General features: G+C 38.2%; 1 protein-coding gene across 1 annotated transcript; it reads right to left on the bottom strand.

Annotated features, from left to right (window-relative positions):
* Positions 1 to 24: 24 nt before the first annotated feature.
* On the bottom strand, positions 25 to 17,981 carry PDZK1 (PDZ domain containing 1; the record flags this gene model as incomplete). Its single annotated transcript, XM_081326351.1, has 8 exons — positions 25 to 63; positions 437 to 739; positions 2,647 to 2,832; positions 6,202 to 6,398; positions 6,830 to 7,025; positions 7,667 to 7,803; positions 15,383 to 15,629; positions 17,775 to 17,981. 8 exons carry the CDS (start codon positions 17,979 to 17,981, stop codon positions 25 to 27), a joined length of 1,512 nt encoding a protein of 503 aa, XP_081182477.1.
* Positions 17,982 to 19,430: the final 1,449 nt, after the last annotated feature.

Consider the following 19,430-nt stretch of genomic DNA (forward strand, 5'->3'; position numbering starts at 1 on the left):
GGAAAAAGATGGACTCTGCTATCATCACAGTGCAGTATCTTCTTCAGAGGAGGATGAACTGGCCTAGGGAAATAAAGCAATAACTCTGTTAGAAAGATGGAAAATAGACTTATAGCACCATAAAGGATGACCAGTTACAATATATCATAAACTATAGATTTATGGATTGAGCTGTGTGATGAATTGTTAGAAGTCTGAAATGATGGTCTGACTATGAATGCTCAAAATTTTACAATAAAAATCTTTTAAAAACCAAATCATCTAACTGGTTAATTACAAATGTTTAGTCCTGTGATTTTAAGCATGGCTTGAGCGAAGGCTCAGTCTAGCTCTCTAAGCCAATTCTTTAGATCATGCAATTATTTGCAACGTATCATACTGGTTTGATAATCAGGTGCCACAGATTCTTGTGAGATTTTTCTGAAGTTAAACTCACCCTTTCTTGTGGTTCTGGCAGCGCATTTTCTGGCTCTGTTGCTTGTATCTCTGCGTAGGCAGGAGGCTCACCATGGCCATCACTTAATGGGTCAGCCATGGAGGCTGTAACAGCCTTCATTTGGGAGCAGAAGTGCTGATAAGCCTTTTTGTCGCACACCAATAGTGTCAGACTGTTACCGCTCTCTTGGATTCTTGCTACTACGTCTTCATATTCTTCATTCTCTACATTGGTACCATTCACTTCTATCACGATGTCATCATCTTGCAGCCCTGCTATATCAGCAGGCCCATCCTTTTTTACCTGCAATTAGATTATATGAAATGACTATATTAGTAACTGCTGTTCTGCTCGACTGAGAGCAGCAGGCAGTCCACAGTAGATGGTGTACATACAAATACATATTTACTTTTTTTAATTCAAGGGTGTGAGTGCCAGTTGCAGTCAGATATCTTTTGGATAAAAGCATGACTATTTGGGGAGGGGGATGTGCATGGAGAGTGTGCTTGTAAGATGACAATTAGAGCCCATTTATTTTGTGCAAAAGGGGTATGTTGTCAATTGCAATGTCTTGACTTCCATTTGACAGATTTTGAGTCACTGGGCATTCTGGGCTGTGGACTACATTTCTGCTGCCATAAGAGAGATGACAATCCTAGTCGAGGGTGAAACTCAGAAGCGGCTGCATTCTTGATCCAGCGGCAGTTTCTGGATTTATCCCCTCTGACTGGGCAGGACTATTATCTTAATTAAGGCCTCACACAAGGTGTGTTGCTATGTTTGGGCCAGGTGGGCTGGTCATCTGAGAAGAGGGACAGAATAACCCGAATATTATTGGCTCCTTTGGGGGTGAGTGCTACAAGTGAGCACTTGACTCTCACATTTGAATTAAGATCTCAAATGGCTGCAAAGACTTAAGATAACTATTTTGTCCAAAAATGTCCTTTCCCCAACATGAAAAAAGCACCATTATGGAGAGGGAGTTGCAATTTCTAAAAAAATTGAACTATACACAAACTTTATTGCTTGCTCCAGGTAAATAGGGCTTAACCGTAACCTGACTCTGCAACTACATATTTTATATTTTCTGCTCTTTAGTGAAATAGCAAAGACAAGATAAGTTTTCCCAAAGATGCTTTTTCATGAGGCAACAGGACTTCCTTGTTTTTCTTGAAGATGTTTCGCTTCTTGGATGAGAAGTGAAACGTCTTCCAAGAAAAACAAGGAAGTCCACTTGCTTCATGAAAAAGCATCTTTGGAACAACTATGACCTGGATGACTGAGAATCTCCATAGACATAAGTTTGTTATCATTATATGTACATACAAATCAGCATTTTTTTAAAAAAAAAATGACTGCTTTTAAAGTAGCAAAGTGTCCCAAAAACAAAACTCCAGTTTCCATGAACAGGCAAATATTCATTGTCTCAGTTTGTAAGTTATGGCTCTATATTATTTTCCCTATCATTCACCATAATATATGCCAAGAGATTATGAAGACAATTTACTTGGGTTGAAAATTGAAAACACAAAGTTACCTCTTAAGCCACACTGAACATAAGCAGAATTTATATCAATTCCTGCTACTGTTTCTTTTCCTGCAAACAATTGAGACGGTGAATTTTCTACACTACTCTATGTCTATTTGTACACTCCTAACAATGTGGGAAATAACGTAAGTGGAAAATTTTATCACTTGGACTTTAGAAGAAAAACTGCAAATATATTTACCATTTACTGTAGACTAACACTTTTTAAAACAAATTCTTAGTCTGATTCTATGTTTATTTACAAGTTGATAATTACTTTAAAGTGCATAAAAGTGCTAATTCAGTCAACATTGATTAAATCACCTTTTAAGATTGCTTGTGCCAAAAAAATTTAGCAGAGAAGGAATGAAAAACACTTAGATGGAATTAAAATAGGAGAATAGAGGTGTATTATGTTGCTCTAATATTAAATCCTAAAAGTATGTTTCCAGAATTAGCATCAATAAATTAGTTTGTTTGGGTCTGGAAGATACTTTACTCTGCCCGTTTCAAATTTCTTTTATTCAGTAACTATTGTATCTTGGTAAGACACAGAACAAAGATACACTTCTATATATATTCTGCTGAGTACATTCACACTACAGGATAGAAGGCTGTACTTTTTTTGCCTGATCAATGGTGACTTGTTTTGTTTGCCAATGAAAAGATTCTAGAGTTATACCTCTTTGATGAATACTCCAGGTATATTGTTAATGGCATTCAATCGAAAGCCGAATCCGGTGAGACCTTTTATGAGTTTACAGACCCTGGGCTTGTGATTTTCTTCCTCAGCATGCATGGGTATCTTTGCAATGTTCAGATGTGGCTCCAGTATTGTATGGCAGTACAGACAAGGAGATATTTTAGCCTTAACCAAGAACAAAAAAACATGAATTGAAACATCATGAATACAAGCTGGAGCTTGATGTTACACAATTCTTCATGTTGTGGAACAGAAGCGGAGACGCAGATGCCATGGGTGTCTCCTCTCCCCCAGCTCTTTACCATACAGTTTCTCACAATCCAGAAGGAAGGAAGTTTAAATTGCTGGAGGCAGCTAAGTTGTAAGAAACTTGGGAGTTGAGCAATGACTCCATTGTGACTCCTGCTGGCAATTTTTTGACAATCAGCTGAGGGATTTTGTGTGGGTCTGGGGGAGGTAGAGACAAGTTGAAACACTTCCCCATTGTTGGAGAGAAGCTAAACAGGAAAGATAATTGCACATGCCCAAATGTTTTATGGGGTATATTTCAAAAGAAAACATTTTTTAAACTTTAAATTATAAAGCTTAAAAATAAATTATCTCTCTTGCCCACTTCTGGTCTCAACATTACTCATCGCTTAGTTTGCTCAATTTCACCACCACTGTGTAACTTCTGACCCCTTTCCTGGAGGAAATGCAGTTTGGGAGGTAATGTGCTAAGAAAAGAGGTTCAGGATTGTAAGGAGGCAGCCACTCTGACACTATTGAAGCTTCACAGGGTTGTTGTGAAAAATAAACAGAGTACCATGTATGCTGCCATTAACTCCTAAAAGGAAAGGTGGAATATACCTCTAAAATTAAAATCTGAATAGGACTAAAACAAATTCAGATGTCAGAAAAGAGATGCTGGAAACTTGAGGAGTAGCCTTAGACTTTTTCAGGTCAGCTTTGATAGTCTAATTATAAGCAGAGACAATTACTGCTGCCTATCAGTAGATCACACCTTCAGTTACTCTTTTGTTTCTACATCCTGTCAAGATAGCAAAAAATAGAGAAAATAAAGCAAAAATAGTTCTGAAACTCTTGATTGATACAATAGTTTTGTCACTTTAAGACCCTATTATTGCTTAGGTCAGGCATGTCAAGCTTGCAATGTCACGTGACGTTGCATGATGTATTGTGACTTTTTCCCCATTGCCGGCAATGGGGTGGGTGCGGTTTCGGCATGACACAGCTGGCCCATGGGCCAGCAGTTTGACATGCCTGGCTTAGGTACTTATATTCCATCTTGAATATAGGGATCTTTACTTAGAACAGCTTACACCTTTAACACTGTCAAACAATAATATCTGCCTACTCCAGGTCCTTGGGAAGGACTCAGGAGGTAGACAAAAATGCTAAACCCAGTCTAAATATCTGGCTGACTATACAACCAACCAACAGTTGACTTACAACTATTCATTGACAGTTCAAAGTTACAATTGCACTGAAAAAAGTGACTTATGACCATTTTTCACACTTATGACCTTTGTAGCATCCCCATGCTCATGTAATCAAAATTCAGATGTTTGGGAACTGGTTCATACTTATGACTGTTGCTGTGTCCCAAGGTCATGTGATCAGCTTTTGCAACCTTCTGACAAGCAAAGTCAATGGGAAATCCAGAGTCTCTTAACAACTGTGTTACTAACATAACAACTGCAGTAATTCACTTAAAGACTCTGGCAAGAAAGGTCGTAAAATGGGGCAAAATTCACTTAACAACTGTCTCACTTAATAACAGAAATACTAGGCTCAATTGTGGTCATAAGTCGAGGTCTACCTGTAATATAAAAAATTAAGGCAATTGTCTTGAAAGGGATCAATAGTTTCAAGAGGAGAAAAGTACCGTAAATAAACTCCATCAGCTGTCATTTGTTTCAATAGCAAATTGAAAGATGACCTTCTGGCCGAAATAGGGTTACACAATTGAGGGTAGTTTATGCAATTCCTTTTGTTGCTAGCTTACCTGATTTTTCTGTTTTACATCAAATCCTTTATTAAATATAGGCTTCTATATTGTATTTAAGCTGTACATGTTGCATGGTTCTAATATAACATGATTAGTTTAGAAGAAGTCCTCATAAAGGTAATTATGACATTCAGAGTCAAAATATGGTTTAGAAGCAGAACTATATTTTGAATATGAATTGTATAGAAAAGTTTAAAAGTTTTAAATCTAGATAACAACATAATCTCATACAAAAAAATGGCATTTGTGCTAAACTCTTTCTCTTCAAACTCATGGAGACTGGAAATCAGATTAACTAGGAAAAAGATAACTGGTACAGTAGATAGCGATTTAATAGTATAATCCTTATAAATGTCATATCCTGTATGTCTTCAGCTCTTTCAGTCCTTTTTTTGCATTCCCTCCATTACAGCAAGAAATAATGCCTAATCACCCAGGGCTGAGTAGTTAAGCATGGTGAGACCCGATTATTACTTGGATGAAAGATCACCTGGAAATCAATTGAAAGTTAAAAGAGCATTCCTGAAAGAAGACAATAGCAAATTACATCCATGTTGTTCCCAAGAAAATTAAATAGAGGACGAATCAAGGTCACTTCAAAATGACTTCTCTTAGTAGCCAAATAATATAAAAGAACTGATTTGTTCAGCTGCCATTAATTTTAGAATCCAAAGAATAATGTGCAAACATTGCTATCAGTATTCAGATAACAAGGCAGATAGCTACCATGCCATTTAAATATTGAAATTATTTCCTTAACAACACTTTTACTGTGATGCTTGCAAGAACTTGGGATTTACTACATATGCAATGGATCTAATGCATTCTCTTCTAGATTTTTGTTTTTTTAAATAAAAAGAGTCAAACGTAATGCTTGATTTCCCAAAGAGGTTACTTAGCCTATAATCTTGCCATGACAAGATATTGGGCAGCCCAGGAAAGCAAATATTATTTTAACAACTGGACAGCCTGAAGGCTGCTGTGCTGTCCTTTCCTCATCCTTAAAAAAAGCAGGATTACAATGTCAAAAATTGCTGCAGTGAAATTTCAATTTTTTTGAAGTTATCTAGCTGCATTGTGCATATTTTTATTAGTAACCATATTTCAGGATCCTGGCTTGTGACTTTGCAGAAGTAGTCTGGTAGCTATGTGCTGTTGTAAAAAATCCTGGAAATTGAGCTGGGGATATTTTTACTAAGAGAAGCAGAATTCAACTTCTGGAAAATTATGACTGAGTAGTACATTCCTTTGTCATGGCAGGAGAAAGCAATGCAAATAAACCCAGTCCTGTCAAGCTATCAGAACTATCTTTTGGTTTCTAATGCTCAGGTGCTGCAAACACAAAGTTCTCTTGTAACATATAATGATTTAAAGCTGATATTCTCAGAATGTTAGGTATGCATAAACCTTTGCATCAGGGCACCCTTGCAACAGCTACAGCTCTTTACCCCTCCCCTCCATTACACAGCTCATTACATAATTTCCAAATTAACTCATTCTTGCACTCAAGCTGTGAACATTACCATTTTATACATGGTATCAGTCTCTTCATCCACCACTAGTAGTGTTGTGTTTTCACCAGATTGTTTGATTTTCTCTACCACAGCTTCATGGTCCAGTGCTTCAACTGGCTCTCCATTTACAGCGACCAAGATATCATTGTCCCTGAGACCTGCTTTAGCTGCAGGGCTGTCTGAATCAATATCCTTAATCAAGTGGCCTGCCCAAAAAATAAAAATCAAATCAAATCAGAAAAGTCTAATATCCTAGCAAAACACAGTCCCATAGCCAATGTTTAATTTTGTACTTTAGTTTTCAAACTCTAATATTAAGGCAGATGACAGGCTTGACCCTAACCCTTTCATCTTGGTATATGCCCTCCGTTGTGGACATTCTAATTCAAACAATATACATCACAAAGCAGAAGCCAGACCAGATCTATAAAACTGGAATTGGGAGATTTTCCCTTTAACAACCATTATGCAAGACTACAAAGGAGATGCCTGACTAAACTTGGAAGGAAATTATGGAGTTTCTTAAATGCTATTTCTCCTATTAATTGGAACATAGTTCTTGGGTGTGGGAATATACTATACATCTTTTAAAGAAGTAAAGTCCATATTGCATACTACCCTGTGGGCTAATTCTTACCTTTTCCATTTTGCTCCATTCTCAGGTAAAATCCATAACCAGTATCCCCCTTTTTGAGCTCAAGATTTCGGGGTTTGTGAGGTAATAATTTCAGACTGGCCTTTCCCCTTGTCAGTTCCATATTCCGCCTGTAGTAATACTGATCAGTTTCTTTATCTGACAGTAGGAACACAACCTGATTCCCAGACTTTTTCACCTGAGGACATAGACATAGAGACGATATTTTTGCCCTGCTGTGCAACCTGAAACAGTCTCACCAACATACAACCAGTGCATAACAGTTATCATTTTTGGTTTTTTTTGTTGAAGTTTTCATTGGTGGAGCTAGAATTGTTCTGTACTGTCATTATAAAACCTGCATTTCTGAAATTGATGTTTACAGTGTTTGCTTATTCTCATATTTATGTATTTCAGGTGTGCACAGCTTTTTAACTATTTTGGATAGTAACGATATTAAATAATACTATTAGTACTCAGACTCAATTTAGAAATAAATTTTTATAATGTAAAATAGAAACCACATGGATGGATATGACTTGATTCAATTTGGAAGGATGGGACACTATTAGGAGGTGGTTGTACTTAATTTTAGGGACTGTGTAATTCACCTTGCTTAATATGAAAGAGTTAATTCAAACACATGTTTTTCCATGTATTGCGTGCAACTTTATTTTCCATCTGTGCATGCCAGTCTTTGTCTAAGATGATCTACTTGCGCATGCTGTGGCAAGATGCAACTGAGGCAATAATTACTTATATTCCATCAAATTACCATTATAACTTGATCTGAATAATCTACAAGAATTGGGTGACAAATGAGGTTAAGGCTTAAAGTACCTTCTCAACTACTTCTTCATGTGTATTGTTCTCCACATTCTCTCCGTTGATTTCTATAAGGCGATCATTTGGCTGCACTCCAGCTTTCACAGCTGGACCCTGTGGGGTCAAATCTACAATGAACAAACCTTTCTGTCCTGGAAATGAGAAGCAAATGGGAGAAACAGAAACAATTCTTTACTGGTTTTTTTTTTTTATTGAAAAGTTTTAAAATACAGTTTTCCCTTAAGAAACCCCCCTTCCCCCTCCCTGCTCCCCCCCTACCTCCCCCCAACCTCCCTCCCTCCCCCCCTCCCTCCACCCTCCCCCTCCCCCCCCCAACTTCCCAGAGCTAAATACAAGGTATATATATAAAAAGCAATCATAAACAATCATATACTAACAACTATAAGTTCTAAAATCCATCACTCTCTAGCTTATATAGGATAAGACACACCTTAACAATATTAAATATATATAAAAAACTAGAATAAAAAAAAAGAAAAAAAAAACGAAAGAAGACTTATTCAAATGCTACGTAAAACTTCTTAACCCTATACTTGTTCTGGATAAACTCAATCCATTTTCTCCATTCCATAATATAGCGTTCTTGCGAATGATCTTTCAAATAAGCCGAAATCTTCGCCATCTCTGCCAGGTCGGAAACCTTTAAAGTCCACTCTTCTATGGTCGGCAGTTCCTCTTTCTTCCAATATTGGCCTATCAAAAGTCTTGCCGCCGTAATTAAGTTCAACATCAGCTTAGTGTCCACAACTGTAGCGTCTGCAATTATTCCCAACAAAAAAAGTTGCGGACAAAACTTTATCCTCTGTTTAAAAATCTTCTGCATATTCCACCAGACTTTTATCCAAAAAGCCTTAACCTTTTTACAAGTCCACCATATGTGGAAATACGTTGCATCTTCATCACCACACCTCCAACACTTAGGCTGATAATTCGGATACATACTTGCAAGCTTTTTAGGATCTAGATGCCATCTATAAAACATTTTGTAAAAGTTCTCTCTTAAATTTTGAGCTTGTGTAAATTTTACGTTCCTCACCCAAATCTTCTCCCACATGTCCATTGTAATAACTTCCTGGATATTTTGGGCCCACTTTATCATACAGTCCTTAACAAGCTCTGTTTCCGAGTCAATCTCTATCAATGCAAGGTATATCCGTTTAATATGTGCTGACCCCTGATTTCTAATCTGCTTTATCAAATTTCCATCAGTCATTGTAAATCCATTTTTCTGGTCTTCTTTCCACCTGGCCTGTAATTGAATATATTGAAACCAAGATTGAACAACCTTCTCTTCTCGCAAGAGGCTATATGATTTCAAACACCAAACGTTCCTTTCCAGGCTTAAAATTTCCTTGTACGTAGTCACATCATGTTTGAAACCAGCATGTATATTGTCTATTGCGTGTTTTGGAATTGCCCACAATGGTATCTTGCTGCTTAGCTTATGTCTATACTTCTTCCAAACTCTCAGCAATGCCTGTCTTAAAATATGCATCCTAAACACAGTATCTACCTTCTTATCATACAACAAATATGCATGCCAGCCAAACAACAAATCATGGCCCTCAAGATTTAATAACCTCGATTGCGTCAAATTAATCCAATCACTTATTCCTACTAATGCAGCAGCTTCATAATATAATTTAAGATTAGGCAGTTTAAGGCCACCTCTCTCACGAGTATCCTGCATAATCTTAAGTTTAACTCGTGGCTTTTTCCCTGCCCACACAAATTTATTGATACCTCGCTGCCATTCCTCCAGATTAGAGTCTTTCTTAAGAATCGGTATCATTTGAAACAAAAATAAAAATTTGGGCAGGACATTCATTTTCACTGCTGCAATCCGTCCCAGCAAAGACAATTGCAATTTTTGCCAACTCTCCAATTCCTTTTGAATTTTCCCCCATAGTTTTTCATAATTATTTTTATATAGCTTTGTATTAGAGGGCGACAAAATCACCCCCAGATATTTAACCCTTTTAACAATCTCAAATCCAGTTAATCCTTCTAAGAGAGCCTTCTGTGAAACTGTCATATTTCTAGCCAAAATTTTAGTTTTCTGTATATTTACTTTAAATCCAGAAACCTTCCCATATTGTGTTATTATCTCCATCAGGTCCACAACAGAGTTCTCTGGCTGGGTCACTGTAACAACCAGATCATCTGCAAATGCTCTCAATCTATAGTCCTGATCCCCAACTTGTATCCCTTTAATTTTTTCCGAGTTCCGAATCTTAACCAATAGTATCTCTAATGTTAACACAAATAACAAGGGCGATAACGGACACCCTTGCCTTGTGCCCTTCTCAATATTACATGCTACTGTCAGGCTATTGTTAACTATGATTCGGGCAGTTTGTTTTTGATATAATGCCCTAATCGGCTGTAAAAATTTTTCCCCAAAATCCATTTTATCTAGAACTTTCAACAAAAATTGCCAATTCAATTGATCAAAGGCCTTTTCAGCATCTAAAAAAATTAGCGCTGCAGAGATCTGGTTGTGCCTTTCCAAAAACTCTAACACATCAACTATATGTCTCACATTATTTTTCATTTGCCTACCACTAATAAACCCCGTTTGATCCCCATGAATCACCTGTTGCAGAACCCTCATCAGTCTATTAGCCAAAACCTTAGCAAATATCTTATAATCTGTATTTAAAAGCGATATCGGTCTGTAATTTTTAACTAAAGTAGCATCCTGGTCTTCCTTCGGAATCAAAGAGATAAAAGCTGTTCTCCAAGACGGAGGCACCTTTCCCCCCCTCTGGATTGTCTGGAACAGTTCCTTTAACGGTTTTATCATCTCTAATTGTAAATTTTTATAATAGGCCGCAGTCAAGCCATCCGTGCCTGGTGCTTTATCCACCTTCAGTTCCTTAATAGCTATAAAAATTTCTTCTTCTGTAATCAGTTGATTAATCCCCTCTTTTTGTACTTGCGTAAGAACCGGGATGCTAGCCTTCTCCAAATACTTATCAATATCTTTTGCATTAATGTCCTCTTTAGTATATAATTTCGAGTAAAAATCCACAAAGGCATCCTTAATAAGATTCTGTTGATACACAACCCTTCCTTTATACTCAACCTTATCTATATTAGATGCCCTTTGTTTTTTCCTCAGTCTATAAGCTAACCATCTGCCTGGTTTATTAGCATTGCAGAAAGTATTATGCCTAGCAAACCGCAGATTGGTCGCCACTTGGTCAGCCATTAATTTATCAAATTGTCCTCTTAACAGTCTAATAGCCTCCTTGATCTTCACATCCTCTGGGTTCAAAATCAAAGCCTTTTCTTTTTCCTTTATTTCATTCTCCAGTTCTTTCCTTCTAGTTTCCACTGCACGTCTATGTCTATTATTCATATATATCAACACCCCTCTCATATAGGCCTTGCTGGCATCCCAAACCATATCCATAGAGGTACCCTTATTCATATTAATCTCAAAAAAATCCTTCATCCGCTGTTTGCATTCTTCCACATTTCTCTGATTTCTAAACAAATTCTCATTTACGCGCCATGAGCGCCTATCTCCTTTTTCCTTATCAATCTCCAACCACACTGGACTGTGATCGGAGATAGTTCTTGCGCAGATCTTCACCTTTTTAGTTCTCAAAATAAAATCATTAGTCAACAAAATAAAGTCAATCCTCGAAAAAGATTGGTGTCTATCAGAATAAAAAGTATAATCCTTCTCCTGCAGATGTCTCTCACGCCAAATATCTCGCAATTCCAGGTCATCCTTCATTTCAAAAAAAGATTTAGGCAGTCTCGCGTGACTTGGAATGCGCTTAAAGGCTCCAGCCTTATCCAACTGTACATCCATAACTCCATTCCAGTCCCCCATAAAAATAAAGGATTTATAATCCAACTGGGTAAGCTTTGTATGAAGTAAACTAAAAAAGTCAGCTTGTTGTTGATTCGGTGCATATAATCCAACTAAAAGCGTCTTTTTACCTGCTAACAACAGCTCAATCATAACATATCTTCCATGCTTATCTGCTTCGATTAGATCCGCTGTTAAGGCACTTTTAACATAAACAACCACTCCATTTTTCTTATTCTCTGCAGAAGCAACAAATTGCGTACCCAGCCTCGAGTTCAATAAGTACTTTTGATCCAAAACTCTAATATGCGTTTCTTGCAGGCATATAACATCTATCTTAAATTGTTTTAAATATTGAAAAACTTTCTTCCTCTTCTGCGGTGAATTTAGTCCATTAACATTCCAGGTTAAAAATTTAGTTGCCATGTATATCCTCGAAAAGCTCTTGGACCACAGCTTTGATAGGACTAGCTTCCTTAGGCCGTGCTCCTCCCACAGCTTGGCTATGAATGCGTTGTGAAGAATCTGAAGGCTTTTGCTGATCTTGTTCTTTTATTTTCTTTGCTCGTTTTAAAGCAGCACGTGTCACTCTTTGCTCTCTAGGATCATCCAAAGAAATTGTAGCTTGATCTCCTCCAGCACCAATTTCCTCTGTTTCCTCCTCTTGTTGTTCTTCTTCTCCAGATCCCTTTCCAGCTTCCAGAAGCATTAATGGGGTTGCTTTTAAGACATTATTGTAGAAATCACGCGCTTGTTTCACAGTAATCAGCCTGTACCTTTTACCTTCATACATCACCATCAGCCCATCTGGAATCTCCCATCTGAACCTTATATCTCTTTGCTTAAGCTCTTGCACAAGAAATGTATAGTCCTTTCTTCCCCTTAAAATCCTTGGAGGAATTTCCTTTAAAACCAAGACTTCTTGTTCAGCAATCACGACCTTAGCATCATAGGCAGCTTGTATAACTTGATCTCTAATTTCTCTTTTTGCAAAATAAACCACCACATCTCTAGGCAATTTTCTCTGTCTAGCAATCCATGAATTCACCCGAAACACTTTGTCCATAGCTGCTCTTATTTCAGATGCTGGCTGGTTCAATACCCCTTCGAAAGCCTCAGAGATCAGCTGCTTTAAATCTTCTTTAACATTCTCTTTTAAACCTCTGATTCTGACAGCAAACTGCATCTGGTAATATTGGGTAAGGCTTAACTCCCTTTCCAATTTGCCTCTTACATTTTCATTCTCGCGTGCTTTTACTTCTAATATAGCATTCCTTTGAGCCAAATCATCCACTTTTTCATCTAAATCTTCCACACATTCCGCCACTTTATGCACTGAAGTCAAAATGTCTACCCTCATCACGCTATACTTCTGTTCCATCCTCTCTTCCATTCTTTCCTCGAATTTCTCCAATTTCTCCTCCATCTGTGCAAATTTATCAGCAATTGATTGATTAATTGATTCCAAAAGTACCTGGGCATGTTTATCCAGAGCATCTCGCAAATCCTTCGATGTCAGCACTTCAGGAGGGTGCAACGCCTGTAGTGATGATTGTTGCACCGGCGAGGATCCTCCACTCCGGAGAGTTTTAGAGGGAGGTTTAGCCGCCATCTTTTAATCCTCAATTATGACGCACTTTTAATTAAAGTTTAAAAAGTCCAACAAGTTCGAGAGTATAGTAAAATAATCCTCTTCACCTTTTTCCCTCTTGCACCGCTCTGCCTGCTCCTTTAAATCATAGTCCTTTCTTCAGGCAGGGATGGTTCGCAGACGCCTGGCTCTGCTCCAAAAAATTCGGAGCAGAGACGACGGCCAGCTGGGAGCAACCCAGGCTTCGGGGGAGTTCGATCCTTCAGCCGCCCAAGCTCCAAGCTCAGGCGGCCTCGGAGAACTCTACCCCTACCTGGGGCCTCACCCCCTCCTCTTCTCCCGAGGAGGGGGCTTCAACTTCGCCCGAACAGCTGATCGGCGCTGTTTCGGGCGAAAAAACAAACAGCTGAGCCGCGGGCAGCCAGGGGAGGCTGTCTTCGGCGCCGCGCCGCCACCGGAAGTTCACAATTCTTTACTGGTTAATGGCTAATGCCTCCTTAAGTAACACCAGCTGCCTGCAATTAGTGCAGGTTCGCATCCCACCAGGCTCAAGGTTAACTCAGCCTTCCATCCTTCCGAGGTAGGTAAAATGAGGACCCAGATTGTTGGGGGCAATTAAGCTGACTTTGTAATAATGCCGCTTGGGGTGTGTGTGAAAGCCCTAACAAGCAGGCATATACATAGAATGAAGGCTACTGCTAAGTTTGTAAAGCCTCCCTGAGTCTTCGGAGAAGGGCGGGATATAAATGGAATTAAAACAAAAACAAAACATTTTGCTCACAGTGACCACAGCATGGGTAGCATTATATCCAGTCTAGTTCAAACAACACTGATGTGGTACCAGAAATGTGGCAATAACATTTATGCCCTTTCAGTGCTTCCAAAATTGAAAAGCGTTTATTATGCTGTAACCCAGTATTAGTTTATGCTACTTCTGGCACGCAACATTAAAAAACTACCTGAAGAGATATCTTATTTATATTCTCAACTGTAGATGTAAATCAGGTAATAATGCAGCATTCTGGTCACTTCTTTTGTCCACATTGTCATAATATGACTTCCTTATAGAGGTCTAACAATACAACAAAGTCTGGGTTCCTATATCAGAAGACCATGGCAACATATGCTGTGGATGGTCTAAAGCAGCCTATTTATACAGCTGACAAAACCCAATCAAAATTTTTAGAATTTGCATTGCTCTTGTGATAACTGACTCCCAACTGTCTTGAAGAAAAAATCATTTTTCTGTTCCTTATGATTTGAATGTTGATGGCATAGCAACAAAATAATCTCTAATGTGAGGAATTCTAACACTTAAAATGGGGGCAATTAGTATCTAAAAACTACTAAAACTTTTTGTCATGATCTTTAATTTGTTGGAATGATGCACCATAGGGCAACAGTGTTTGAACCAAAGTTACCTCAAATTGACTAATTTACAGGATGTGTCCAAAATCTAGAACTCATTCTCCTGAGGTAATAAAATTTGGGTAAATTGTGATTGCTAGCTGCTACTACAAGTCACCTGATCTTCAATTTCAACATTCTGTGACAGCTTCTTAGTCAGTCTTGCAATCCCTTGTTCCTTCCCCACCTAGCAGTTTTCACTTACCTGCCTGGTAGAAAGGCAAGAGAAGGGAGGAAGGAAGGAAGGGAAGAATGGGAAGGGAAGAAAGGAGGAGTGAATGAGGAAGGGAGGGAAGTAAGTAAGTTGAAAGTTGCTCCCATTCCTGCTGCTTTTTTGCCCACCTATGGTAATTCTGTTTTTTTTGTTTAAGTAAAGAAGTATCTCTGAAAAAATGACTCAATAGGGCATGGGTTGCCAAGTGGAATATAAACAGAATTCTGCAACCTGTCATTTCCATATGATTGTGACTGCAGTTCCCAGGATTAATAGCCAGAATGACTGAGATGGCCATACCAGAGTTCATCTGCCTTGTATCTCTAAAAACCACAATTCTTTTCAGTGGAAGAACACCCGGAGAAAGCATTCAAATATTGTACATGTATATGTGAGTAATACATACAAATAAGGTCTAATATGTTCACAAACCTGACAGTTATAGATGCTTTGACTTGTTATATCTTTTTAGGAGAACTTTAGATTCATTCTTTCTAGGACTTACTTTAATTAGCATAACAATTGACCATCCTAATAATGTCTTTTAATAGATGGTTTAGGAATTTGGCTTTAAATACACACTCAAAATTATGTCACTGGTTATAGAATGTAGCTAAAAAGTTTTTTACACAAGAGGTTTACATGTCAGTTTTATTTATTTATTGTCCTTACCTGTAGAAGACTTCAGAGAGAAACCATAGCTATTTTTTTCCTTAATTAGATAACAGAGATGGGGTTGTGGAGCTGAACCCGATTCTCCAGATTGCACAAGTTGAAGATCTTCTGTCTCTTCTTGGTTTGGTGACTTTTCAGCCAACTCTTCAAGACTGATTCCTTCTTTTAATGCACTTTCATAAGAATGGTCATCCAAAACAAGAAATAATACAGGAGTGACACTTTTTCTAATTAAATCAGCCACCTATAATTGATGCAATGAGAGACTAAGAGGTAACTAAAAGAAATAGTAAAATGGTACAGAACGTGAATTAGGAAAAACACCTGAGGGAGGAGAGCTAGATCACAGAGCTGTGTCATACAGCTGTTTTTTTTACAGAGAGGATTAAAAAGTCAGAATAGCTGTTGTGACAATGCAATCAAAATCCCACCTCTTTTTTATGTGCATACACCTTAGGGTTATTTGCACACCTACCTTACCCTGAAGCCTATGGCAGATAGAATAATTAAAAAGCAGAATTTTCATAAAATTGATTGCTAAAATGGAGAGGGAAAATTATGATCCTGAGAATTTGTTGAAAATAGCAACCACTGTTTTATAATATCACCCGTATGATTTATTCTCTTGAAAATTACACTTATGTGACAGAAGCTTGAGTAGTGATTTCATATCTGAAGCTGTAGAAACTACAAAAGTTGAACTTAGCTGGGTAAGCTAAGATCAACCATTACAGGACACTGTAAATGCTCTCAAGTGGTGGCTCTCAGGACTTTACCACCTTCTCATCTTTTCTGTTGTGCAAGGATAAAAACTCCATCACATTAAATCAGCCGTAAGTCTCTTCAAAGTGCTTAGAAGTCAGTTGTCATTTAAGTTCCCCTATCATTACTGACTGGGTGGAAAGGTTAAGGAAAAGAGAAACTGGATTCTTTTGCTCATATGGAGAATGAAAACAAGCAACTGAAAGAAGGAAAGATCTTCTTTCTTTGCAGAGTTTTTTCTTTTCTTTTGGCATTGCATGGTTTGAGTGCTGGTGGAAGATTTTGGAAGTATTCATCTTTGGAAGAAGAAGATATTTTGAATAAATGCATTGTTGTTGTTAGTTGCGAAGTCGTGTCCGACCCATTGCGACCCTATGGACAACGTTCCTCCAGGCCTTCCTGTCCTCTACCATCTTCTGGAGTCCATTTAAGCTCACGCCTACTGCTTCAGTGACTCCATCCAGCCACCTCATTCTCTGTCGTCCCCTTCTTCTATTGCCCTCAATCTTTCCCAGCATTAGGCTCTTCTTCAGTGAGTCCTTCCTTCTCATTAGGTGGCCAAAGTATTTGAGTTTTAGCTTCAGGATCTGGCCTTCTAAAGAGCAGTCAGGGTTGATCTCTTCTAGGACTGACCGGTTTGATCGCCTTGCAGTCCAAGGGACTCGCAGGAGTCTTCTCCAGCACCATAGTTCAAAGGCTTCAATTCTTTGGTGCTCAGCCTTTCTTATGGTCCAACTTTCACTGCCATACATTGCAACTGGGAAGACCATAGCCTTGACTATACGCACTTTTGTTGACAGGGTGATATCTCTGCTTTTTAGTGTGCTGTCTAGATTTGCCATGGCTTTCCTCCCAAGGAGCAAGCGTCTTTTAATTTCTTGGCTACAGTCCCCATCTGCAGTGATCTTGGAGCCCAGGAAAATAAAATCTGTCACTACCTCCATTTCTTCCCCATCTATGTGCCAGGAATTGAGAGGGCTGGATGCCATGATCTTGGTTTTCTTAATGTTTAGTTTCAACCCAAGTTTTGCACTCTCCTTCTTCACTTGCAACAAGAGGCTCTTTAGTTCCTCTTCACTTTCTGCCATTAGAGTGGTATCATCTGCATATCTTAGGTTGTTGATGTTTCTTCCGGCAATCTTAATTCCAACTTTTGATTCATCTAGCCCTGCCTTTCTCATGATGTGCTCTTCATATAAGTTAAATAGGCAAGGCGACAGTATACAGCCTTGCCGGACTCCTTTCCCAATTTTGAACCAATCAGTGGTCCCGTGTCCAGTTCTCACTGTTGCTTCTTGGCCCGCATATAGGTTTCTCAAGAGACAAATAAGATGGTCTGGTACGCCCATCTCTTTAAGGACTTGCCAGAGTTTGTTATGATCCACACAATCAAAGGCTTTAGCATAGTCAATGAAGCAGAAGTAGATGTTTTTCTGGAACTCTCTAGCTTTCTCCATGATCCAGCGTATGTTAGCAATTTGATCTCTAGTTCCTCTGCCTCTTCGAAATCCTGCCTGTACTTCTGGTACAAAAATAAATGCATACAAGGATCAAATTGGTTGATGAGGTGTGTGAAAGAATGTGCTTTGCATTAGGAAACAAACAAACTAACTAAAATACCTCCTACCTCTCCATGATCTTTCTTATCTATAAACACTCCATTAATCTTCAGGACTCTATCTCCATCTTTTAGTCCTGCCTTCTCAGCTGGACTATCCTTTTCTACATTTCGGATAAGATGCCCTGTTTTGAATCTCTCAATGCGTAGGCAGAATCCATAGTTTTCACCATCTTCTCTGACCAGTGTGCATTCTCTGGGCTGAAGTGACATCATTTCTGTCAAAAGAAGAATAGAAAAAATATGCCAGAACATGCATGTGAAAAAAAGAAAGATTTTATTGAAGGAAATTGCTCAAATAAAATGAATCAAGTGAGCTATTCATAAAAGGGAATGAAAGAGGGAAAAGAAAGCATTTTGACATGGGAAAAATGTATTGATTATTGCTGATAGGGTCATCTCATATAATGAATTTATCATAACATATTACAGATATTTTCTTAGAAGAAAATTGAGCAATCTTGAATTTCTTTCTCACATCTTCATCTCTTTCTGGGCTAAGCTAACATTTTCATAATGGCTGGCACATACCTTCTTCTAAATTATATCTGTACTGTATTGCACAATACTGTACAATATTGGCTGCTCTCATGAAGCTAAACTGGGTTGGACATGATTAGTAGTTGAAAGAGAAACAAACTGGAAATGCCAGGATTATAAGCCAGACTGGGAGATGGAAAATGAAAATGGAAAACAATCTGGGTCAGTCAACAGGACAAGAGGGTTAGTGTTTGAGCTTTCTAACAGAGAGTGTGCTTCGGGCTATTCTGTGCTTGGTATTTATATGGTGCCGGTTGTGTGTGGCTTTTTAGTTGTTGATTGGGATGTTGATGGAACCCCAATGGCCAGCTAGTAAGTCATTGGCTGCTGTTTCATTCTGCTGCCAACAATCCAGAGCAGATGCAGTGGAAAATAATTGCTATATTGTTGCAGAGAAAGCTATAAAGTTTGCCCATGAAATTACTAAGAATCAAACTTGGCTCATAGGAAACTTTACAATGAAAATATAGATAACCAATTCAGTGGCTGTCTTAACTCTACACTTAGATAAGGCGGTGAAAAAATCAATAGGATGCTTAGTAAGATGAAGATAGCATTCTTAACAAGATAAACTACTTTGGTATTATGCAATGAATTGAACTGAGAAATACTGAAGTAGAGTCTTTCCCAAGTAGGTTGAAATTATAATCCTTAGTTTCTAAGTCAACAATTTTCAGTCTGTAGAAAGCACGAAGGCATAATTTATTATACATCCCATTAGTTCTTTTATTGTTATTCATGACTTCTGGAGAGCAAAGCATATTACTAACTTGATATCTCAGGATTTCTTCAACTTCACTTAAGATAGCTGTGTGAATATCCAAGACCTGCAGAGAACTGAGTGGAATAGTGGTTTTTATTATTCTTATTATTTATCTGAGGTCAAGGCAAAACCAGAGTGATTCTCTTAAATCCTTTTTGCTTATTTTTAAAGTACAGTGTGAAGTGAAAAAAAATCACCTACAGCATCTTTCAAGGGCAATAGAAAGTTTAATGTGTTGCTGACAATATTTGTCTACATTGTTCTTGTCTAAAACTCTATTACTAGTAATCATATTGCTAATTTAGTGTTTTGCAATAGTATGTACTTTGCTCACTCTTTCTTTGCTCAGGATGCACGATAAT

Source organism: Vipera berus (assembly GCF_964194415.1).
Source record: "Vipera berus genome assembly, chromosome: 4".
NCBI classification, from domain to species: domain Eukaryota; kingdom Metazoa; phylum Chordata; class Lepidosauria; order Squamata; family Viperidae; genus Vipera; species Vipera berus.